This window comes from Juglans regia, chromosome 1 (assembly GCF_001411555.2).
Source record: "Juglans regia cultivar Chandler chromosome 1, Walnut 2.0, whole genome shotgun sequence".
Taxonomy (NCBI): Eukaryota; Viridiplantae; Streptophyta; class Magnoliopsida; order Fagales; family Juglandaceae; genus Juglans; species Juglans regia.
This window is the reverse complement of record NC_049901.1, coordinates 13,891,123-13,916,780: the sequence shown is the minus strand read 5'-3', so window position 1 is coordinate 13,916,780 and position 25,658 is coordinate 13,891,123. Positions and strand designations below refer to the sequence as shown.

The 25,658-nt window shown below is 35.3% G+C and overlaps 4 protein-coding genes across 5 annotated transcripts; 1 reads left to right on the top strand and 3 right to left on the bottom strand.

Moving 5' to 3' along the window:
- Positions 1-9: 9 nt before the first annotated feature.
- Positions 10-747, bottom strand: LOC109002552 (nuclear transcription factor Y subunit B-1-like). Its single transcript, XM_035689901.1, has 2 exons — positions 306-747; positions 10-230 (listed from the first exon to the last, which is right to left on the bottom strand). The coding sequence occupies exons 1-2, from the start codon at positions 727-729 to the stop codon at positions 10-12; spliced, it is 645 nt and encodes a 214-aa protein (XP_035545794.1). The 5' UTR covers positions 730-747.
- A 5,664-nt stretch (positions 748-6,411) lies between these two features.
- LOC109013314 lies at positions 6,412-8,450 on the top strand. Of its 2 annotated transcripts, none has more exons than XM_018995353.2 (5): positions 6,412-6,789; positions 7,395-7,445; positions 7,532-7,665; positions 7,764-7,855; positions 7,961-8,450. In XM_018995353.2, the coding sequence occupies exons 1-5, from the start codon at positions 6,487-6,489 to the stop codon at positions 7,981-7,983; spliced, it is 603 nt and encodes a 200-aa protein (XP_018850898.2). In that variant the 5' UTR covers positions 6,412-6,486; the 3' UTR covers positions 7,984-8,450. The 2 variants fall into 2 exon arrangements, with proteins under 2 accessions (XP_018850898.2, XP_018850897.2); XM_018995352.2 differs by having other exon boundaries at positions 7,950-8,450.
- Positions 8,451-13,498: 5,048 nt separating this feature from the next.
- On the bottom strand, positions 13,499-14,107 carry LOC109013320 (elicitor peptide 6-like). Its single transcript, XM_018995359.2, has 2 exons — positions 13,896-14,107; positions 13,499-13,802 (listed from the first exon to the last, which is right to left on the bottom strand). The coding sequence occupies exons 1-2, from the start codon at positions 14,085-14,087 to the stop codon at positions 13,692-13,694; spliced, it is 303 nt and encodes a 100-aa protein (XP_018850904.2). The 5' UTR covers positions 14,088-14,107; the 3' UTR covers positions 13,499-13,691.
- A 7,007-nt stretch (positions 14,108-21,114) lies between these two features.
- LOC109013313 lies at positions 21,115-23,825 on the bottom strand. Its single transcript, XM_018995351.2, has 2 exons — positions 23,421-23,825; positions 21,115-21,500 (listed from the first exon to the last, which is right to left on the bottom strand). The coding sequence occupies exons 1-2, from the start codon at positions 23,673-23,675 to the stop codon at positions 21,258-21,260; spliced, it is 498 nt and encodes a 165-aa protein (XP_018850896.1). The 5' UTR covers positions 23,676-23,825; the 3' UTR covers positions 21,115-21,257.
- Between the last annotated feature and the right edge of the window lie 1,833 nt (positions 23,826-25,658).

The window sequence follows — 25,658 nt, the reverse complement described above, 5'->3', positions numbered from 1 at the left end:
TTTCAATCTCTACCGGTACTGATCAATCTCTTGATGAAGATGAGCTTCCGCAGCTGATGATGATCTATTGCCATCTCCATCGCCATTTTCTCGGATCCCATTGACCTTAAAAGCACCAATCACCGAATTCTCTTCACAACCGGCGACTCTTCCACATTCTCCAAAACTAGTCTTTGGAGTCTCTTGTGGGCCAAACGAATAAAACCCACCGCTAAAACGCTGATGAAAATCTGCAATAATATTAGCCAATACATTATTAGTAGTACTACTACTCGCTGTCTGAATTTTATTATAATTATTACTACCATGATCGGGGCAAGAATCGGTACTCGGAGGCTTGTCTCCTTGAGTATCCATGGAGTTCTCTCCTTCAATCTCTCTATACTTGCCGAGATAGTTCCTCAGGGACTTGACATAATTCTCAAACCCTAGTGTCATCATGGCCCATAAAAGGTCGTCCCCGTTGATCGTCTTCCGCTTTTCTCGTTGGCATTTATCGGAGGCTTCACCGGTGACGAAGCTGATGTACTCAGAAACGCATTCCTGGACAGTCTCCTTGGCTTCTTTAGAAATCTTGGCATTTGTGGGGAGTGATCTTTTCATGATACGGCTCACGTTGGCGATGGGGAGGAACTTGTCTTGGTCTTTGGAAGAGCTGTCGTCTGAGATGTTCCCAGACGATGATGGGGGGCTCCCAAGTGGGCTGGTCTGGGTTCTTTTGCCGGTCATGGAGGAGATGATCAGGGTTTGTGGGGGAATAGAAGGTGGGAATTATTAATGGAAGTGAAACAAAAACACAGTGTAATGTGCTTAATTCATTGTGGATCGAAGCTTGAGCTTGGGCTTTTAAGATAACAGAAGCTGGAGGAGTAAAAGAAAAAAAAATTAATGCAAAAGTGCAAGGGCGGTTTGATGTGGATGGAATAGGAAACAGACAAGCAGTTGGTGGTTAGAACAATTTCAAAGGATGGTGTCATGTGCATGTCTAGAGAGACAAGTAGTACTGCAACACCAAATTAAGGATATTGCTGTGTGAACACGATTCATCTATATATATATATATATATATACAAAAATTCTATATACAGTAATTTTTATATGTTCTGTGTATTTAATTAACATGATTGACTGCATCGTTTTTTTTAATATAAAATAATTATTTTGACCAATCATATCGATAAAATATAAAAAAAAAAATGTAAAAATGACTGTATATAACAGAACTCATATATATATATTAAAAATATATATATATTCCTAACTCGGTTTATTTATTTATACATGATTAAGATGCATTATATATCGACGTGGAGAACGTAGAGGCTTAATTACCACATCATCTAGTTATCAATGTTTTGATTTTTTTCTTTATATTTATAACGAGTCATACAATAAATAATCAATATATATCATAAGAAAATACTACTCTTACCACTCATATTTACCGCTGTGATTTTCATATAAGTTTACCGTAAATCAATTTATAACTAGTAAAACTCATCTATTTTTAGGTTTTGAATGCAAATATCAATGAAATTTTTTATTTATTAATTGATATATATATATATATATATATACTGTTCTCTATCAGACTTTCCTGTACTATATTTATTAATTAATTTGGATTTAAGATTTCTGAGCAATCAATAATTTAGACTTTAATCTATAATGAATAGAAGCTGATGCATAGCATTCTTTATACTTACATATATTCATGCATACATACATATATATATATATATATACTAGCAGTGTGAGAATGAATAGAAACTGATGCATAGCATTCTTTATACTTACATATATTCATGCATACATACATACATACATATATATTTATATATACTAGCAGTGGGGTTACATGCAAGGCACGTTTATCTTGTATTATTATTATTGATGCGGTAAAAATCGATCAACAGGTCGGAATGAGAAAAATAGTTATTCCCAGCCCACTGGGGTCACTTGGGTCTCGATTGGTGTTGTATAGAGCCCCCATGCGTAAATTTGTTTTCCGAACTTAATAAATCCTATGCAAAGGAGTCTCATGGAGAGCATGAGGTACCAAGCGGGTAACTCTAGAGTAGGTGAGGTGATGTCCCGAGTTGATGGGGTGCTGAGCAGGTCATCTCCCGAGCAAGTGGAGGTGGAGGATCCCAACAGAGGTGTAGAGTAGAGGGCAGAGGAGTCCCGAGGAGATCATGAGGTACCGAGCCGGTAACTCCAGAGCAAAGTGATGTGTTGTCCTGAGCTGGTGGGGTGTCGAGCAGGTCATCTCCAAGCAGGTGTCTCCCGAGCAAAGTGAGGGTCTGTCTCGAGCAGGTGTTTCCCAAGATGCTTCCCGAGCCATGCTTCCCGAGCATGGCTCTCCCGAGTAGGTGGTTCCCGAGTGGAAGGCTCCTGAGCTGGTGGGCTGAGGAGGGATCCCGAGCTGAGGGAGGCTATGATGGAGACTCCCGAGCAGCATGAGGATTGGTCCTGAGTGAGTTGGCTTCCAGCTCTAATTAATTAGATGGTTTTATTCTCTTAAAAATGTTTAGCAAAGCTTCATCGTTTATTTAATGATAAATATTAGTATTTTATAAATTAAAGTTGATTTTAAGTGTATTATATGGTATTTATATTTTAATTATCTATTTTAAGTTAGTTTAAATCAGTGTTTAAATCTTCACCGTTAGATCAAATCTGGGGATTCAAGATAAAATGTTGAGATTTAAAACCCAAAACTTAGCATTTTCCCCTCACTTTCTCTTTCTCCCTCTCTCTCCTTCCCTTTCAGCAGCTGCACGTCTTCCCTTTCTCTCACCCGATCTCCTCCCTCAAGCAGCCCAGTGTCGCCGTGAGCCACCCTGCGGCATCACCGACTACCTCATCAGCTTCCCTTCACGCTAAACCCCACCGTCGAAGCCCCTTAGCAGCTCCTCCCTCAGCCGCACTCGAGCAACCCAAAATGGGTCTTGACGCACGGGTTCTCCACCCTTGCGCCATCGCGACTCAGCCCTAACTCCACCAAGCACCACCACTGAGTTTCCCTCACGCCGTGAACCACTTCTATAGAACCCACCACCCGTAACTCCTCCTTAGCTCCACAAGCGCAACCCCTTTACATGCACGGGTTTCTCCCAGTAGCACCGCCATTAGCCACCCCCACGCCACCGCACCACCACTAGCAGCCTCCTCCTTCGACGACGATCCCTCCCCTTCCTCCTTTCCTCCAGCCAAAGCCCTAGCTCCTCTCATGCCCCTCTCTTCACGGGATCCTAGATCCACTGTCGTAGGACTACCATGACTCTGTTGTATGTCACCTCTAGTAGTCACGATGCAGCTCCCTTACTCTATTATGTGGTGATTTTGTGATGATTTATGGTGATTTTGTGAGGAAGATAATTATTGTAAGGATGTACAAATGAACATAAGTGAAAGAAGAAAGTGTCAAACAAAATTACTGTTCATAAGAAGATAAACTTTTTAAGTATAAGGAGATATGTATATATATATATATATCATGCATGCATGGCATGCAAGCCATTTCGAAGGCATGTTAACCTCAAGCCACGCAGTTAAATGGATCCTACATGAATTGCCTTCATTTTTACCTTTTCTCAGTGAACTTCTCTTTGCTCTTTTTTTATTTATTACACTTTTGTTTTTTATTCAATGATACGTCTATGTTATATATATAGACCACAAAATAATCACTAAATTAGTAGTGATATTAAAAGTTTTAAATATATAGGTAATTCGTGATCAGTGGTACTTAATTAAGAACGAACAAGTACTCATGTTCACTTATATTTAATTAAGACTTGAGTAATTTTAAAATTTAACTTTTAAATTAAATTATATATATATATATATATATATATGTGATCAAGTAATGATGAATTATTACGCAGTGATTCAAAATTCAAAGCCCTAGCTAGCTAGTAATTATTATATTAAAATTGAAAACACGATCGAGCCACACTCCCCAGGCTTGTGACAAATGGCTGGCTTATATATTTAGCATTTAGTAATTAATACGGCCACCTTGATATCATCATCAATTATTACTATTAATTGTTCTAATTAATTAATTAGCTTATTAAATTAAAACCGTCTCTAATTACTCGCTTCCAATTGCGAGCTGCTAGTGATCATCATGATCATCATGATCATCATCTCTAGCTTAATATACAAATTAATTATAAGTAAGTACCCTAGCTACCTAGCTAGCCAGGTTCTTCCAATCTATTCAATATATATTCTACAAAATACACAACAATCAAACAAAATAAAGGGCGTTTGACAAAGGAGCTCGAAGCTGAAGAAGATGACTTTTTTGCTCTTTCTTGCTAACATCACATGATGCTAAATACATACAAATATGGCTGGATTTACTTAAAAATACAATATTAATATTTGTGTCGCTGTCGATCGGGAAGCATCAATCGAAATATCTCACCTGAGGCAACCTGCATATTATATTAGATATATTGAGCAAGCTAGCTAGGCCCTAGTCTATATAATACATATATAATTAATTAATGAAAAGTGCTACAAATATAAATTAATTATATAAAAATAAATTTAAAAAACGATATAATTTTATATGGTTCATTATATCTATTTTATAAAAAATATAATTTTATATTTTAACATAGTATTATATTAAGTAATATAATTTTGTAAGTTTACTCTTGTGTAATTCTTTCTTTATGTCTAAACTATTTATCTAATTGTTATATATTTGGAAAAATACATTAATTAATTTGCGTAGTTGCCATCAAATATTATTACCGATCATATTCTCTTCAATGGCTTATTTATATGTTTTGTCCTCATCACGATCTCCCCGATTATTTGCTTATATGTATATTACCATTTAACTAGTGTAGCATGATTACTACGTAGCCTGATTTGTTATATATTAATGCTCCTATATATATATATATATATATATATATAATTAATTGGTCAATCATATTTGGAAAGATACCCCTTTTTTATGACAATGACATTGAGACGGCGTCAATATCATGTTATATAACATGATATTGACGCCGTCTCAATGTCATTGTCATAAAAAAGTGATATCTTTCCAAATATGATTGACCAATTAATTAAGCTTGCATAGTTTCTTGAATGCAAACTCCAATATCTTAAGCTTGTTTAAAAAACATAAAAACTCCAATATCTTTACTATCTTACAAAAAGCAGTTTTTTTTTTTTTGGATATTCTTTTGTCTTGTCGATAAGAGACAATAGCAACCTTTTCTGGCTGAGATAGGAAGCTAGCTAGCTAGCTAGTCAAATGAGAATGGAAAACACTATTTCCACAGAAGATGAAATTTTCTACCGATTTTTTTATTTTTATTTTTATTTTTATTTAATGATTAAGTAAGAGTTTTTAAATAAATATATGATTTTTTTTTTAAATATCTAAAAAGTTTAAAAAATGGTGAAAGAATTGGTCAGGATTGTCCATAGGCCAATGTTTTAAATACACCTAATGTTTTGAATACTGTTTCAGTGACTATTTCAATCGAGACATTGAAACGAGATATTTCGATACCAATACTATTTTATAATAGTCTATATATGAATAAATTATATATAAATATATATAAATTTTAAATAGGATGGTCTGAATTGAGGAGTCTAAAAATGAATTTATAGTTTAAAGAAATGAAAAAAAAAAAACAAAAGTGTAAATGTTGAAATATATATATTGGCCGAAATTTGATATATCGGCCAGTACATACTGATATATCAATTGATACAGGTCGATACGATCGAAATTTTGACCTGTATGAAACAATATTAGATCCATAAAGTCACATCAGTTTATAAGTTTATTTTGTATAATCTCTTTATGTCTATAACAATTCTTATATATAAATCGTCCATAAATATTTGTTTCATCATAAGTACTGTTACTATGATTGTTCCCTACAATCGTATGCCATCATCTATCCTCAATATTGGATCCTTACAACAGTTTATCTCTAAAATGTATCCGAGTTTAAAGTTAATGAGTGTTAAACACACGAAATAAATCATAAAATATTAATAATTGTTCATACAAGTTTTCATAAATTCAACAAATGCTGTAAGTATATTTGTTTTCATCCTTTCAAACTTTTAAAGATTTGTTTTTTTTTGGTTTTTTGAGCAAACTTTTAAAGAATTTTGATATCACTTTAAACAACTTCAAACAAAGATGGGCTTTGTAGATGTTTCCTATAGAAGCTACTCTCATGGAACAAAAACCTCATTGATTGGCAATGTCTAAGCAAATATGCCACTTACTCCATACGGTCCGAATTAACCCATTAACGTATGACGGCCCACGACGATTCTGATTCAAAATGACCGACTTACCCCTAGCCTTTACGCACGAACTACACGTGTATAGTGTATACGCTATACCTTCAATCTTCCCCAACTCGGAGATTGCGAGGACGCAGAGTGTTGGGGGAGAGAGTCGAGAGAGACAGAGAGAGAGAGGCGATGTTCGGTGCTTTGAAATTGCAGTTCTCGAACCCTCCAATAAGCACAAACTGCAAGAGGCACAGCTTTTCCGTTGCCATTGAGCCGCGTCGTCTTCACGATCTCAATAAATCAGTCCGACGGTTCGCGTCTCTGTCAACACAAGTAGAGTACAATGCAACTGCCCCGTCTGCTCCATCTGCTCCGTCGATCTCCTCGCATTATACATCTACCGTCGGATCCTCTTCGGTGTCCTCACTTCAGCTTACCCAATGGAACTTTAACCACCGTCACATCCTCATGCTTCAAGTCGTTGCTTGCGCGGTACTTGTTTTTTGTTTTGTTTTTAAATTTCAATACCATCGAAAAGAGTTTGACTAAATTCACCTCGATTATCTACGTTTTATTGTTGAGTCTAATTGCACGCTTGTTTGGAAGATAGCTACTTTATTTTCATGTTATACGGGGAAATTAGCGTTTTGATTTCTTAAGGTTTATGTCTTGCAGACATAGTCTATTATTTGTTGATATTATGGTTATATCACGCGCAAATCTCATGGAAATATATATATATTTTTTTGTAGATTTTGAGAGATGAATTGTATAAAATTTTACAAATCTTATGGAAAAGTATTTTCTTTAAGTAGAAATTACATTTGAGAGATGAATCATATATGATTTATGGTATAAGAGGTTGCTGATGATGGTTCCTTGATTTTTAATGTCTTCAAAATTGAATAATTAGGAATCTCATACATTGACATGGATTACATTTTCTGGTGATTTTTCTTTCCTCGAAACAAAAGCCATTCAAGCTCTGATGGTGTTGCTTTTTAACGAATTTTTTCCCATATGGTTGAAGATTTCGCAATTTAGTGTGTTGATGATAGCATAATGTGATTATAGCAGACGTGTATTTATTTTTGTAGGCTGCCGTTTCGGCAACCTGGCTCTTTTTCTCTGCTATACCGACTCTTCTGGTACGCGATCTTGAGAATTTTCTTCTTTTATAGTTTTTTGTTCACTTTTATTTGTTGTTTATGCGTCCGATGCGGGCATATTGAAGGCTTTTAAGAGAGCAGCGGAATCCCTAGAAAAGCTCATGGATGTCACGAGGGAAGAGCTTCCTGACACAATGGCTGCTGTTCGGTTATCTGGCATGGAGATCAGTGACCTAACAATGGAGCTCAGTGATTTGGGGTTAGCACCATAGATAGAACACTCTTCTGCTAGTGATTTTTCCCTTTATATTAAATATTTGATACAGAATGCTGCAAACTCTTTTGTTTCTTGTGTAGCCAGGAGATTACCCAAGGTGTTAAAAGCTCCACTCGAGCTGTGCACTTAGCTGAGGAAAGATTGCGCCGGTTGACAAACTTGGCTCCATCAGGTTATCTATGTCTTCTTTAGATTTTCACATTTAAATGTCGGTTCTCGAATTGGTTTGGAGCAATGGATTTTACTTTTTATCTTTACTTGATTAGCTTCGGTGCAGGAGGTAGCCAGGTCCAAAAATGAGGAAACAGTGCCAGTGTTGGCTAGAACTGCAAGGGGCGTTAGGGAGGGGATTGTGAAGGGTCGTGCCATTCTGCAAATGTTTTTCACCCTCACCCGGTTTTCTAGGTTGGCCCTCAACTATTTCACTAATAGAGCTAAGCGGTAGGTGCTAGGATATGTGACTTAACAGTGAGAACCATCAAAATATGTCTTTTGTACATATCTTTTGTTTTAATTTCTTCTTCCGGTTTTAATTAAAATGTTTTCAGTTAGTGTTGTTGTTGAGGTTTTACCTTTCAGGGTGCTAGGCCATGGACCTAGGAGGTCAAGGCGATAAAAGTAGTTGTCATGTTGCTTTATCTTCTGCTTTTAGTTGCAGAAGGTTTCTTGTAGCCTTTGTCAATCCATGTAGCTTGAGGTTTACAGCTTTCTATGAACTTTTTATGCACAAATATATGCTGTGGTCTCTCTTGTCATTGAAGTTTTCTTCGGCCTGACTAAAGTAATTATTTGTTACTTCTTAAAATAATGAAGGTTTCTAAGCATTGGAAATCTTAGATTTCTTGCATGATTGATCACTGATTATTTCTAAGTTAATCTGAGGTTGAGAAAAGGTAATCGTGTTATTTACTTTAGATTGCTAATTTATCCTGTAAACATGATTGATGGTAGTGTCAGGACACATGATACCTATGCTTGTTCTCATTGTTGTTGCGATCTTGTGGCTGTGTTTGACTACAGAAATCTCATTTCTTATTTCGATCAGGCATTTTTCGTGGACATGAGAATGACATTGAGTTGACAGATGATAGACATAAAAGATTGGTGATCGAGTAGAAGTGTGGTGGGAAATTTGATGATTTAGGTGAGTTTCTAGATTGAAGTGATGTTCGATTAACATAATGTAGTAATTTAAGGAGTTATATATAGTTGGTGTTAAATAGGGAAACGTGTCAAAATAACTAAACCTAGATCGACTAGTTTTGAATCCTTGATTTTGCCCATGGCAAGGATGCCTTCCTAAGTAATAGAAGCTCTCCATAGAAAAACCTTTGCAGCAGGAGGTATTGGCATCTTCCAAATCCTGGTCCACACTTCTTTGTTTTGATTGCTTTGTGAGTTCTGTCCTTTGTGATCTTTCTGTAGTTCTCCCTGATAATGATAAGCACTTCTGACTGTAAAGATCCCATTCGATGTACCTCTCCAAATCAACTGGTTTGGCCTATTACAAAGACTTGTAGGAATTTGTATTATAAGCTCAGCCTCTTCCTTAGAGAAAACATCTTTAATCAGATTAAGCTTCCATCCCTTTGTATCTGTATCTATAAGCTCCTCAACTTTAGCTTCAGGTCCAAAAAATCTCATGGCATTTTGAGGTTTGAAAGAGGTTGGTTCCGGTAACCACTTGTCTGACCAAATAGAAATTGTTTTACCATCACCTATTCTCCAAATAGTCCCTTTTTGAATCAAAGGTCTAGCATGTAAAATACTCCTCCATACGTAAGAGGGCCTGCAACCCATCTTTGCATTAAAGAAATCAATGCTTGGGAAATATTTATACCTGAGCACTTTAGTAGCAAGTGAATTTGGATTTTGTAGGATCCTCCATCCTTGCTTTGCAAATATAGCTGAGTTGAAATTTTCAAATTCGCTGAATCCCAGCCCCCCTTGATCTTTTGGTTTCCCCATTTGGTTCCAACTGATCCAGTGCAATTTCCTCTCCTGGTCTTTCTGTCTGCACCAATATCCTCTCATCAATTTATTGAGTTCCAAGAGCAGGCCTTTTGGGAGTTTGAAAACACCCATACAGTAAGTTGGTATAACTTGAATCACTGACTTAAGTAGAATTTCCTTCCCTGCTTGTGATAAAAATTTCAGTTTCCAACTATTTAGTCTTTCTCTTACTCTATCTAGAATTCCTTGGAAAGTTTTAATCCTTGATCTACCAACCAAAGCAGGCAATCCTAGATAATTTTCATAAGATTCTGTTATTATCTTTGAGTTTTGGCCTTGTGTTTTTACTAAAGAATATGGATGTTTTCTCTTTATTCAACCTCTGACCTGATGCCTTTTCGTAGAGGTCTATCAAGCATAACAACCTACACCCTTCAAGAGAAGAAGCTTGACAAAAAATCAAGCTATCATCTACAAAAAAAAGATGATTGAGGCTGATTTGACCTTTTCCTATTGGGATTCCATTAATCATATACCTGAGTCTTCTGCTTTATCAAGTAATTTGCTAAGAGCCTTTGCACATAAGATGAAAAGGTAGGGTGAAAGAGGGTCACCTTGCCTAATCCTTCTTGTAGGTTCAAATATTGGTTGTGGGCTCCCATTTATTAACAAAGAATAAGACAGTTGTGACACATTTGAGAATAAGATCAATCCACTTCTTATCAAAACCCAATCTCTCCATCACTGCTTCAATGAAACTCCACTCAAGTTTGTTATAAGTTTTGCTCATGTCTATCTTCAATGCCATTTATCCCACTGGTCCCCTTATCTTGCAATGCATCTTCAAAAGCTACTTACACATTATCACAAATTAGCCTTCCTTGTTCAAACGCATTTTGTGTAGGAGATATGATGTCTGGTAGAATAGAGGCGAAAAAGGCCATCTTCAATATGAACCCTCTTAGTTCCTCGGTTCCAGATGGGTTCTCAACAGGATTTTTTCAACAACATTGAAATATTGTAGGCCAAGACATCAATAATGCTGTGCTTTTAACTCTAAATACTAACATTTGGCCCAACAATATAAATGAGACTTTTTCTCATTCCCAAGACCAAAAAACCAAACAGAGCTTTAGAATTCATACCCATAAATTTGTGCAGTGTCATTTACAAAGTCATAGCCAGGTATTAGGAAACAGATTAAAGCCCTATTCTACCACAGGCCTGAGAGTTGAAACGTGAACAAAGACCAAGATGATAAACAAACAAAAACATCCAGCTGCATACGTGTGTTGTGTAAACAAAAGCAACAACACGTGGTTGTATAGTGGTGATCAGATTGATAGGTCACTACTGAGAGTCTGAAACCATGAGAGAGATAGAGAGCGAGCGCTCTGCAATTGATGAGGAATCATTTAATGGACTACCATTAATGCTGGTCGTGACCAGGACACAGTTAAAAAGGAAAATTAAGATAAACATAGAAGAAAAAGAGATTCTGCCACAGTCGAGGACGAACAACTCCTTAGCATGTGAATGACGACAAATTGCTCCAAACTTTCTCACCTCACCGCCGACCCACTCGCAGGACTTTGCTTTCTGTCACTTACCGCATGTTATTTTATTTCCGTATGTTTCACTTCTCTCAATACCCATATTTATTTTAAGGAAAATGATAGAGCCACAGCTGGTGGCTCCTGTTGGAATCACCGCTAGTTCTATCAGGTATTTTTTATATATATTTTTTATAATTAATTTTATATAAATATTTTTAATAATTTTAAATATTAAAAAATAAATAAAAAAATTATAATATTATTAAAAAATATTTCCTTAATTATGAAGTAAAAAAAATTATTTTTTTATTTTACTTCGTGATTAAAGAAATATTTTTTAATAATTTTTTTTATTTCATGATTAAAGAAGTATTTTTTAATGATATTATAATTTTATTTTATTTTTTTAAATATTTAAAATTATTAAAACTATCTATATAAAAATAATTATAAAAAAAATACATAAAAAAATATATATTAAAGTCAACGGTGGCTTCCAGCAGGAGCCACCAGCGGTGGCTCTAGCATTACTCTTATTTTAATCGGTTAAATTATGCCCTTGATTTGCTTTCGTCAACTTTCCGAGAAAAATTCAGATTCGGATGTCCTTTTGTGTCTTGGCATCACAGAAAAAATAAATAAATTAAGGGAATGTTTTAAGAATTATAAATATTCTAAAATATTTTTTGAAATTTTCTGTACAGTCATTATTCATCTTTATACTCTATATTTAATAATTTTTTTTTATAAAATATAAGATATAAGAATAAATAATAACTGATGAAAAAAATTATTCATTTTCTTAATATCCAATTCTGAATGACCAACACATCTTCAACATGGAATGTTACCAAGGCACATGCTTCACAGTTGTGTTGGGGACATGAAATTAAGATATAAAAATAAGGATTTTACTATACATTAATCATTATTTATCTTATATTTTAATTTTTTTATAAGATATAGATGGTAGAATAATAAATAATAATTGATGAGAATAATTATTTTAAAAATAAATTATACATAACTTGAAATTGAATATAAAAGTAGAGAATAGCTCTAGCTATTTATGACACAAACTGTTCTTCTCCCTTTCAGCTATTTAGAGCACTGTCATGTATTTTTAAAATTTGAAAAAATATAGATAAAATAATTTATATTGACTTTTTTAAAAAGAAAAAATTTAACTTATGAGTTATAATAATTTTAAATATATCTTTAAATTTAAAGATGTATTATTCATCTTTAAAAATAACATTTTATTATAAAAATTATCCCAATTACTTTTCTTTTCAATTTTTATTTTTTACAATTTTCACTTGATCGCCCATTCACTTTCATTAATTAAAAATATATTATTAATTAATATATAATTAATTTTAAAATATGTGAAGAAAGAAATAATATTATTAATTATTATATAGTTAGTGTAATTATAAAATATAAATATATATTATTATTAAAAAATTGTACTATATTATTATTTTGATTAATCTAATGTAAAGTTATGATTAGAAAAATTTTAGATTTATAAAAATTATGTATTTTTTTTATTAAATTTTAAAAATAATTTTGATGAAGACAATACTAATTAGAATATTAGTAGTAGACTCAACAAAATTTAATCAAAATTTAGTTGAAAAATTCACTTTTATAAATTTAATTAATCACTTCTTAATAACATTAAATAATAGACTCTCTAAATCTATCATTATTTTATTAAAATATTGATTTTGACTTTTTATTTATTTTAATTCTAATTATAATTTGCATATTAGTATATTACCCGTGTTTAAAAAAATACATATTAATTTTTTAACATTGACATTAAATTAAAAAAAAAAATTGATATCAATTAATAATAATATTAATTATTAGAACTTAAAATACTTTAGAAGGATGATGCGATATTATTAAAATGATGACTGATAAAGATTGACTGCATTCTATAGTTGAGTTTGAGATTTGGATATTTTATACTTTTGAGACGAAAAAGAAATTTTTTGAATTATGAGCTCACACAAAACGAATAGCATGCGAAAAAAAAAAATTTTTATAATAAAATAATATTTGATCAACAATTTAAACTCAATAGATTTAATTAGTAAAAATAATTAAAGTTAAAAAAACTGTAATTTTATTGAATTAACTACAATAAATTTTTATGTAATCTAATTAAACTTTGATCAAAACATAACTTTGATGAATCCACCGTTAGTGCTCTGCTCTTAGTAAGATAGAAGTTGCTTTCAGCGCTCGAAAATAGAAATGAAGGTGAAAAACAAGTTACCAGCAAACCTCAGATCTGCAATAACTTTAAACTGGAAGAAAGTATTCGAGTATGATAATGTCGAAATATAGCATTAAATGCTAACTTACAGATTCCTTGGCATGAACTAATCACCAAGGAACAAAACCACCGACGATGAAGCCCCGGAAAATTAAGCATACAACACGATGAACAAGTGTAGTCTTTTTGGACCTGTAAACATGATAACATTAAGAAGAAGATTGGTTTATTTGACCACCTCCGCCAGAGCTTATTGGTGGTCTTGGTGGCCTTCTCAAATTACCTCTCGATGACTTTGTCCCGTTGACTGCAAACTCTTCCTGCATTATCAAAGACAAAAACACACACACATGTTAAACAAACCTCTAGGTTTGTGTGTGCGTGGAGAGAGAGAGAGAGAGAGAGAGAGTTACAGTGAATTTCATCTCTCTTTCTGCATGCAGAGGAGGATGTTGAGATTGAGGTTGAGGTTGTTCGGTTGTGGAGTCATGACCAAGGCACTTAAGAAAAGATTTGATGACCTGGTCAAAGAAATAGCAAGGGCTGTAGTACAAACCAGATGTTTCTTCTGATCTGTTTCTTTGCTCGTCTGTCGAAGTCTCCATTATCGTCTTCTTTTCTTCCCTATCTTCTCTCTCTTTCTCTCTCTCTTTCTCGAGCTATTTATTCTTCCTCTCTGAGGACAAACGGTGGTCTGGTGCAGTTATTATCTCACCTGCCGCTTTCTTTATTTATATAAAATGTCTTTTTAAGTGACGTACATAAACCAAGGTAAACTGGGCCTCTGACCTTTTTTCCCCCCATATCAAACTGGCTCTATTACTTTGTAATATTGCCTCGTTTACCATTTTTTTTTTTTTTTGGTTCAGAAAAGTAGACTTTTTTTAAGGTAACTATAAACTATCTACTCTTTATATCCTACGTTATAAACTATCGAAGGAACAACCACATGCAGCGCCACACAGCTAGGCACCTCCAAGTGACTCCGCTCCGCTCCTCTTGCCTTAGATACATACATAGATCGGGACATTTTTGTTTCGGTTCCTCTTGACGGTCTTGTCGGACTAGCAGCCATACGCCAACGACGCGAGTGGATGTGAAGGCTCGAGTCTCTCATGACGAGTCAGATAGAGATCATTGCTAATATCTGCAAGGACAACGAAGAAGACGGTGCGACATGAGGAATGACTCCCATCGTAGATTTGAGGTCATCGAACGGTGTCCTGGCTCACGATGGTAGCTTTGCTGAGGTTCTTGGATTGAATGTTAGGTTCTTGGATCAAACATAATTTGATTGCCTCGAGCTTCAAGCCTAAAAAACAACCTCTAGCCTCTCGCTAGTCATCAAAGTCACGCCGACAGAGGTAAGGACATCAGGTACACCCTGATTACTTTTTTTTTTTTTTTCAATTGCTCTGCTAGGGTTTTGGTGTTGTCGTTGCTGCGTTTACGTTCGAAAACCTTTGCATGGCGGCTGTTGATGCCTTGCCATACTTAGCAAGCCATCAGCGGTTGTTCTCTGAATTGGTCTCCACGGTTCCGCAACCGTTTCCTAAGATGGACATTGCTTTTCGTCCGCCGAAGCTGATCGATGGGGAGCTCTGCATTTTTTTTTTTTTGGTGGAAGAGTTGGATTGCACTGCCCAACCTTTTAGATTCTCATTAGTCTTGAAATTCTTGCGACATAGGCCTTCTCTAGATGCCATTCGTGGCTTCATTTGAAATCGATGGGGATTGGCTAGTGCTCCTGTGGTGTCATTGATGCAAAAGCCAAGAAACGTGTTTGTCCGAATGTCTAATGAAGAAGAATTCCATAAAGCTCTCTCCAGAGAGTCATGCGACGTTAATGGTGCTCCCTACCGGCAGTTTGCATGGACGCTGAATTTTGATGAAGAAAGTGAACCACCATGCATTCCGGAATGAGTTTTTTTGCTTGGTCTTCCTCTTAATTTTTATCATGCGTCAATGTTGAAAACGCTTACGACATCGATTGGATGGTTTATCTGATGTGATAACCCAGCTGTTTGTGCAACAAGAACGGAGGGGGAAAGAGCTTGTCTTGAGATAGATGCATAAAAAAAGCTCATCTCTTATTTTTGGATCGGTATACCTAGAATGCCAAGGAGTAGAAGACGAGATTATTTACGAGACACTGTCAGCTTATTGTCGGACCTGTAGATCACAGGGACATAATGAAAGGACCTGCAGAATGGGTAGAAATACTAAGAAGAATCAATCCAAGGGAGGGTAGCGGAAGTTGAGGCTGAAGGGGGCACTTTGATCGTGGAGCATGGTGAGCAGCTGGTTTTGGGTCTTGAGGGTCAGGGTGTTTTGCAGGTAGATGGAGGCGTTATGGGAGAGGAGGAGGCCGTTGAACCTGATAAGGTGGTAAGGACGGGTGGCTTGGAGGCTTTGAAGGAAGGTATTGATGTCCCTGTGCAACATGCTATGCCGACATTGGAGGATGTACTTGTGCAACCTGTTATATTGGTTCCATGCAACGTGCTTAATATGGAACCTTTGACGTCCAAAACATATGGTGGTGATGGAGGTTCATCAACTTGTGTTGCGGGGTGTGACATGGAAGCAGTACTGTGTGTTATTTTGGAGGAGACCATACAACTAGTGCCGGTTGAACAAAGCTCGAGTATGTAAGCATGGTACCCATCGGTCAATCTTTGGTTGAGGGTTTTGTTTTTCAAAGAGAGAAGGAATTGACCAGGCACACTATGGAAGAAACTTAGTTTGATAATGAAGTTGATAGGGACACGATGCGGGTTGATATGCAAAAAGATTACTGCACTGTTTCAGAAGCCCCATAAGATTTTGCTGATAAGGTAAAGACGAGAAGCTCTACCAGGTCAGTAATATGCCCCTCCAAACTTAATTTATGATTAGTCATATTATTTTTTGGAATGTAAGGAGAATTGGTACATCCTAGTTGCGTTTGGAAAATCTTATTAATATTATAGACCTAATATCATTGCTCTTGCTGAAATTTTTTTACATGAGAATATAATTCCTAGTTTTTTGAGCCAGTTTAATTGCGATTCTTATTTTATTAATGAAATGCATGATGGTAAAATTTGGTTGTTCTGGAACTCGGAAGTTTCTGTGCAATGGTTGGCATGTTCTAGTTAGTTTGTGACTGTGAAGGTTGAGGAGCATGGTCATGCCTTCATCCTTATTGTTGTGTATGTCAAATATAGTCAGGTTGAGAGGAAAGTTCTTTGGGAGGATTTGGAGGCTATTGGTAATGGTAATTTTCCGTGGGTTGTTTGTGGTGATTTTAATATTATTAAAAATGATTCGGAAAGAAGAGGTGGGCACCATCGCCGGTTTTCTACGATGGGGGAGTTTAACCTCTGCTTACAAAATTGTGGTTTGTTGGATATGTGTTTTAAAGGCCCGAGGATGACTTGGTGTAATGACTAAGGTGGGTTGGCTCGAAGTTGGACTAGGTTAGACAGATGTTTTATTGACTCTAATTTTCTAAATGGTTTTCCGAATGTCTATTATCATGTCTTGGCTCAATCCACTTCGGATCATTCTCCTATGGTGATTCAAATGGGAGAGGACTTTTTTAAATATGGCCCTAGCCCCTTTCGCTTTCAATATATGTGGATTGATCATACGAATTTTCTCAGCTTTGTATAGGGGGTTTGGAGACAAGAGGTGATTGGTTTTGGACTTCATAAACTATCCTCAAAATTGAAAAGGGTTATGGTGGCCTTAACGAAGTGGAATCAGCATGTGTTTGGTAGAACTAATGTCATTATCAAAGATCTTGAACACCGCATCGAGTGTTTAGATAATAGTTTCCAAGTTTGTTTTAATACTGAGGTCGACTATGGTCTCATGGTGTCTAAATTGTAGTTATCTACCTGGAAGAATAGAGAGGAGATGAGACTTTCACATATAGTTAAGAAAAATTGGCTGAAAGATGGGGACCAAAATTCTAAATTTTTCCTTACTATTCTGAATTCTAAGAAGCATAAAAGGGTTAATGACATGTGTCTTGCTGACAAAACTATGTTACATTCTCCGCTTGAAATTCATTTGACTTCTGTTAAGTACTTTCAACAATTCTTGGGTCAAAGTCATAGACAAGATTTGCCAGATTTGAGTGATTTAGTTCCTCTTGTGATCACTGAAGAGGAGAATTTCTCTCTGTAAACGTCCTTCAATGGATGAACTAAAAGATGCTCTCTTCAGTATCCTCATTGACAGTAGTCATGGCCCTGATGGTTTTGGTTTTGGCTTCTTTAGAGTGTGTTGGGATTTTCTTAAGGTTGATTTATTGGAAGTCATTTCTGACTTCTTCCAAACGAAGTCTTTTCCTAGGTTCTATACGGCTTCTTACATTGTTTTGATTCCTAAGGTAGAAAAACCTACTGGTTTTGATGAATTTAGGTCTATCAGTTTTTGCTCAGTTATTTATAAAATCTGCTCCAAGATTATTATGGCCCGCTTGATGAGTGTACTTTAAAAAAGATCTCTCAAAAGCAATGGGCGTTTATCCTTGGTCATAGTATTTTTGAAAATATTAGTTTAACTTGGGAGATGGTCCATTCTCTCCACAAAAAATTCAATGGGGGTAATGTGTTGATTAAACTTGATATGTCCAAGGCGTATGACAGGGTTGATTGGTGTTTCTTACTTTATGTCTTGGTTGCTTTTGGGTTTTCTCCTCAAGTTTGTGATATGATTAAGTCGTGTATTTCCTTGCCTTGGTATTCCATTATGATGAATAGTACTCCTATGGGGTTCTTCAAAGGTGAACGTGGTCTGCGGTAAGGTGACCATCTTTCGCCTTACTTGTTTATCATTATGCAAGAGGTGCTTTCTTGTCTGCTTAAGCATTACTTTGATCAAGGCAAAATTGGTCAGTACTCTCAAGCTAGAGGTACTCCTCTTGTTACCCATCTCATGTATGTTGATGATATTGTTATCTTTGCTAATTGTGGTAAAAGATCTATGCGAGGTCTGAATCAGGCTTTGAAGATTTATGAGGACTGGTCAGGTCAAGTCATTAGTAAAGATAAAAGTGCTATTTGCTTTTCCAAACTTATTCTGGCTTCCAGAAAGAGTTCACTCCTTCACATTACTGGCTTTTATGAAGGGTTTTTTCATTTCAAGTATTTGGGTGTTTCTTTTGTGACTTGTAGATTGAAAGCCTCTGATTTAGGAGAGTTACTTGGGAAAGTTAAAAAGAAAATTGCAGGCTGGAAGATGAAATTGCTTTCTGCAGGTGGTAAAACTATTCTTTTGAGGCATGTTTTGTCAAGCATGATCACTCATCTCCTTGTTGTTTTACATGTCCCTAAAGTAGTACTCATGGCGTTGAATAGGATTTTGAGCTCTTTCTTTTGGGGCGATTTAGAGGGTAAATGTAAAAGGAAATAGGTGGTTTGGAAAAATATTTGTAAACCCATTGAAGAAGGTGGGGTGGGTATTCGAAATTTTAGGGTTATCTAAAGGGCTCTTAATATGAAGCTTGCTAGATGCAAGTATGTTAGAGGTAATCATTTATCCCTTGTGGATCCGTCTAAGGGTACTCGGTTTTGCAAGGTTATTGTTAATAGTATGCCAGAAGTCTTAAATAATTCTAAGTGGTTAGTGAGAGATAGAAACATCACTTTCTGGTATGATAACTGGGATGAGTGTGGTCCTCTTCATGACCAGTACCTAGTGACTGAGAAGCCTTTGTTGAAGATAAAAGAGTGTCGTATTGAGAATGGGCGGGACATTCCACTCTTGGAAATGCTTGTGGGTTTCCAAAAAGCTAGTGATTTGGTTTATTTATTGGCTAGGAGCAAAGAGGGGCACGATGTTCTTATTTGAAAGAGTGAAAATGATGATAATTTTAATACTAAAAGTGGTTGGGACTGTATCAGGGTTTAGTCGCATTCTTTCCCTTGGGCTCAATGGATATGGCAAGCTAACCTCCAAAGCTATCTATACCTGTTTGAGTGTGGATGAGAAGATTAAAATGGCTGGCATTCCTATAGTCTCTAAATGTAATTGTTACTCTGTGGGTCATCTTAAGGATCTTAATCATATTCTTTGTACAAGTGATTTTACTAGACAAATATGGCGTTTGACGACGGTTCAATTAGGTGTGCATATGGGTCTTTTCCGCACCTGGTAGGAGCAAGTTAATTTCTGATTTTGTCGTGTTGGGCACTCCTCTCACATTCAGACTGTCTTTGGTCAGCTCCCGTCTATTGTTTATTGGAAGTTATGAGAAAGACGTTGCAAAACCTGGTATGAGGGTAAGGTTGGTACGGTTGAGTCGTTTTGGCATGTTATTAAATTATCGATCCGTTGTGTTATGCAAGTGTTTATGAAATCTCTGAGGCTCCCTAAGCAGGATGTGGTTATTTTAAAGAGGTTGAATATTCCTATTTTAACTCCTTAAGCTAAGAAGTTATCCTGGTGAAGTGGATTCGGCCTCAGTAGGATTGAGTGAAGCTTAATATTGATGGTAGTAGTTTGGGTAATCCAGGTTCGGCAGGTGCCGGTAATGTTATTCGGGATGATAGTGGTAAGGTGCATATGGCTTACTCTGTGTTCTTAGACCAGGCTTCTAATAATTTTATTGAAATGAAAAGTTTATTGGAAGGAGTTAGGAGGTGCTGTCGGCTCGACTTTTATTGGGTTCATATTGACAGAGACTCTCAACTTCTAGTCAACTGAGTTACTAGGGGTATTTGTAATTTTTGGTATCTTGAGGATTTTTGGGATAAGATCCAAGCTTGCCTTCTTCGCATGAACTATAAAATTACTCATATCTATTGTGAAGGTAATGTTGTGGCTGATTTTCTCACTAAGTAGGGTGTTGGGGGTTTAAATATGGATTAGATTGATGATAGAGATACTTTATCTAGTCAGTTAAGAGGCATTCTTCACATGGACATAATTGTTTTTCCTTATTTGAGGTTATCAAAGTGAGGTATTGGGTCTTTGCTTCTCGCTTATTTGTTATTCTTATATGTGTAATCCATTCATTTTCTTGCAGGTTGATTTCTTAGGATTGTTCTTTATATTTGGTTTGTAATTTTTTGGCTCTTAGTTTGTGGTTGGGTCTTTTGATTTTTGATACCTGAGTTTTGGTCTTTATGCTTATTTATAACTCCTATATATCTAGTTATAACTACGATTTTCCTATGTAAAAAATAACAACTATCAATAAAATTAAAATACCGTCTTTTTTTTTTTTAAAAAAAAAAATCCTAAATTATCAACAATTACATAGTCGTATCTCAAGGAATCTAAAAAATTATAATATACATCTTTTATTAATGTTTGACCGTTAGTTAAAAAAGTTATATATTTTCCCTCTCTCTTCTATCATAATATTAGATATGATGAATTAGATGATGCAATCATAAAGGTACTCGGAAATTGGGTAAGGGCGGGGGGGCCGGGGAGGGCGCCCCCTACCTGGAACGGTCTTCCAAACATTAAGGAACCACGAAGACATTTATTGGCTCGCCATTGATGGCAAAAGCAAGATACTGTGCAAATGGTTTGTCGCCGCGAGGTAGCCCAACCTTCTTGTTTTCTTCCTTTCTTAGTCAAAGTTTCCATTATTTTTAAGAAACAAAGACTGGTTGGTCATTAGAAATAAAAACCTACACAAATGAAACCAATCCTGTATAGTGTGGTTTTCTCGAAGAATATTGTTAGTATTTACAATGCGATTAAATTTGTCGTATAAAACACGAAAATTTTCATTTAAGAAAACAATGATGGATTGGAGATCTAATAACTTAACTCTCTCTCCCCTTTCTTTGTTCATTTCTCTTTCGTTGCTCCGAAGGCGAAGAATTATCGTCTAACCCTAAACATTTCAAGAATGCAATTCTAGCCTGCATGAAAAAATCACAAGGGTGATGACATTGATATTTATGGGTTGCTGATGACCCCTCCCTTTCTGCAACCTCTTCTCCTTCTCTCACCAATCTTCTACTTGTGCTTCTTGTTATTTCCCCCTTTATAACTTGCTCTCCAACCTGCCAAGACATTTGCAAGCTTGTATCCCATCATATATGCATGGTGAATCAGGCCAATAAAAAAAATGAGCTTTTTTTTTGTTTTGATCGGCTCCGAGCATCCGAGAACAAAATCCCAACTAATATCGAGGTGCATAGACCCTTGACAAGGAATTTCCGGCACCAATAATAAAAATGAGTAAAGCCAAACACAAGCAATACTCGAACACAGCTAGTATGTTTTTCCAGTTTTAGAGATCGTTATCACCGATACAGACTACTTCGCCAAAGTCCAAGTGGGCGAAAACAATGCCAATGTCTTGCTGTGTATTAACATACAAATTCTTTCTACCTACGTTACTTTTTAAATAGGAGTGACGACACCGAGATCAATGAATCCTTCCATCAGAGAGTTGTTTTAAAAATAAATTATACTTTGTTGGACATTACAAATGAACCAATGGAAAACTGAAATTAATCCTAAACCACCTCGTTAATACAACCACATGGCCTGGGAGAACATCCATGAATTTGGGATTATTTATTTGGAAATGTACACGATGGTTGGAAGTTCCTATTTGGTTTAACGTGTAGCGTTTGACCTAATTTATCTGGACTTTTCATAATGGTCGGCAAAAACAGTATTTTTCCTTACACGTCCTTTAGTACTGTTTTACTACTTAGCTACGTTTTTTTCCTTTTATATTTTGAATCTAGATTAAAAATCTCACATGACCTTTTTGCTTAATTTATAAGAAAATAAATTCAATCAATCAACGTAATCATGTAAATTAATTAAAAATAAATTCAATTTTTATAAAAATTAATATTATGAGATTTTTAATCCTTTTTTTCTCCCTTTTAAAGAAGCAAGCACATTTTTTTTTATTTAAAATAATTAAACAAATTAAACACACGTTCATGGCACTCTACAAATAAGAACATTATCTTACACATCAGATTTAGGTGTCTTCAACAAGGAATATGTGACCTCATTTACCTAATTTTAAACGTATATAATATGATGAATTCTAAAGCATAAAGGAAATCCAAGCTTGCAAGGATCACCTAAGCATCTTCATTAGAGTTAATTACTTTAGACAAAACTTCCTTTACTTTTATATACGCATATTTTCTGGGAAAAATATTAGAAGTCGGTGGATTTGTTGCTTCTTGAAAGAATTATGACAAACAATGAATTGGGTTTTGGGCCTCTTGTAGCGTGTGATTCATCTTCCTTTTTAGCTATTACTCAACTTCTTTACTAGGAGAAAATTGGAAATGAAGATGAAAAGAAAACCGAGGCCAAACACCACTTAGAAGAGATCACTGATTCTTAAGTACGGTACCAATTTTCTATCTTTTTTTTTATCGGTCAAAAGAAATCCTAAAGCCGCAATAATTTTCAAATGATTTGGCATGAAATCATTGTGAAATAGAAAGCTGAAATAAACCGAAGTGAACCCAACTTTTAAATACTATTTTTTTTTTGTTTTTGTTTAAAAGGTCATCAGGATACAATAGGAAGCGTCCTGCAATGGTACCAAATGCTGTTCGGAAAGATTAGGCAGGGTTTACTTACCCAAAAAGGAAAGGGGGAAAAATAGATCAGGAGGTTGTAAACGAAACAAACAATGGGCATAAGAACCAACCATGTAGTGATGTTTTTTGCAGAAAAACAAAAAACAAACTCCAGAAAGCCGAATTGAATTGTTGGTAACTGATCGACCAAAGACAGTCCATAACTGGGTCTCAAACAAATGGATAAAATCTAAGGTTGAAGACCATAAAAATAATTTCTTTCTAACATTTTCTAAGCAACCAAACGCAAGAAAGAGGTTATATTAAAAGGGAGAAAGTTTCAGGAAGGCTGGGTTTTATTAAGAACATGTGAAAAAAGACACAGAAAACTTAAGAATGGCAAGATTATCCTAACCATACCTGGGTAACCTCCAAGCAATTCGTACGAATCCTTGTGGTGTTGCGCTTGGGAATGAGTTTGTCTATTTGGGTCTCGTTGGAAACGAGACGACTGGCAGATGTGGAAGCGCCGGCGGTGAAGTCCAAGCGATCCGAGGCTAAAAGGGTGAAGCTATAGAGGAGACAGACAAGGAGAAGTAGGACCAGGAGCTGGATCCATATAAGCCAGGGAATTCTGTACCCTTCTATTGAGAGTTCATCTCCAAAATCAAACATATTGTTGGATATGACTCCGGAGATAAAAATTCCTAGGAAAGAGACAGAGAGAGAGTGGAGGTTGGGGTTGGAGAAGAAGGGTAGGTAGGATAAAATGGTTGCTTTGGTTACATAAAGTGAGAAGGAAAAGAGAAAAAAAAAGAAAAATGAGGGAAATAAAGCTTTGGACGGTGGCGTGACCTTAGAAGATTAGAAGATTGAAGAGATGAATTAGACGTGTTACAGCAGAAAGTCCACGCGCCAGTTCATTGTCCTATGTGGCTATGGCATATTCTTTTTGAAAAATATAAACTCGTGTCAATTTTTACAACATATTATATAATTAGATTTTAAAATAAAAAGAATTTTAATAAAATATTTTATACAAATAACATTATTTTATAAAAATATCTTTATTTTAAAATATGTATTATGAAAGATCTGGTTTAATGTGCATTGATCATGATGGATTATGGAGTACATGATCCTTTAAATTTAGGCCTTGTTTATTTTTCAAAAATATCTCATCTCATCTCATCTCATCTCACCTCATCATTACAACTTTTTTAAATTTTCACACAAAATAAAATAAACAATTCAACTTTTTCAAATCCAAAAATAACAATAATATTAAAAAATATATTCTAACAATATTTTATTCAACTTTTTAACTTTAATCTCAACTCATCTCATCTCATCTTTGAAAATAAACGAATCCTTAGATACCTGGTCCCACGTGCGGAACGTGGGACAGACCGACCAAACCAATGCAGCCACCTCAGATGGACAGGCAATGTCGGCACATAAAGTTGGGTGATAGGTACAAGTGAACCACCTCTTTGTCAGCACGTGTTCGTCTTTGGAGGCCACTATATGGACACACTGTCTGTCTTCTTAAAAAACTATAAGCCCAATCCAAATGGGCCCCAACTAATTAGGCCCATATCCAAGTCATTTCTATTCAAGTCTTTCCAATTCAATGCCCGTAAAGTTAAGGGAACATTACTTCAAAGGCAATTATCTTTCTTCACACGGCAATTGGCTCCCTAAAAGGCAATAATTTTTTGCCCTTTAAGGAGAGCATTCTTCAAATTCAAGAAACTCCATCACACTTTATTCTTTAAAATAGGTAAGATCGAAGAGGTTCAACTTTCAAGTCCGTTTGAGGTGGCTGTACCCAAAAGTATATGTTTGAGACGTAACAAGCACACATAAAGATTGGGCAATGGGGGAGCAAACTCCTTGTGATGCTAAAAATTAATGTTGTCAAAGCTTCGATAATCTTACCCTTACATGATGATTTTTCATGAAATATTTTCTTATTTATTTTGTCACTCCTATGCATACATCAATGCAATGACAGTATCGATCCCTACAATTAAGACTATTTACAAATATTTGGAAAGATCTCAACTTTAAGCAATTTAATTAGGACGATGCTAGAGCCACCGCCTGAGGCTCTCGCTAGCTCTAGCATGTTTTTTTATGTATTTTTTTTTTTAGTTATTTTTTACATAAAAGTTTTTAACACTTTTAAATATTTTTTTTTAAAAAAAAAAATTTATAATATCATTAAAAAATACTTCATTAATCAAAAAGTAAAAAAATAAATCATTAAAAAATACTTCCTTAATCATAAATTTTATTTTACTTCATGATTAAGGAAGTATTTTTTAATGATTTTTTTAAATATTTAAAATTATTAAAAAATCTATATAAAAAAAAGAACTAAAAAAACGCATGCTAGCATTATTCATTTAATTAAGATATGCCAACCACTCTGAAAAACCAAAGAATTTATGGACAAAATAAAAAATATATATATATAGAAAGTACTAATTCCCTAAATTACTCTCCTCCTCGATGAAGGCAGCACTAACAAGAAACCACATGCTTATTAGGCTTTACTGTTTTGAATTGAAGTTGAGTGATTAAGCTCATGTTAATTTCATCAATGCCGACAAAGAAATCAGTGTTGGCCTTTGGTTAACAGTGGCAATAGTG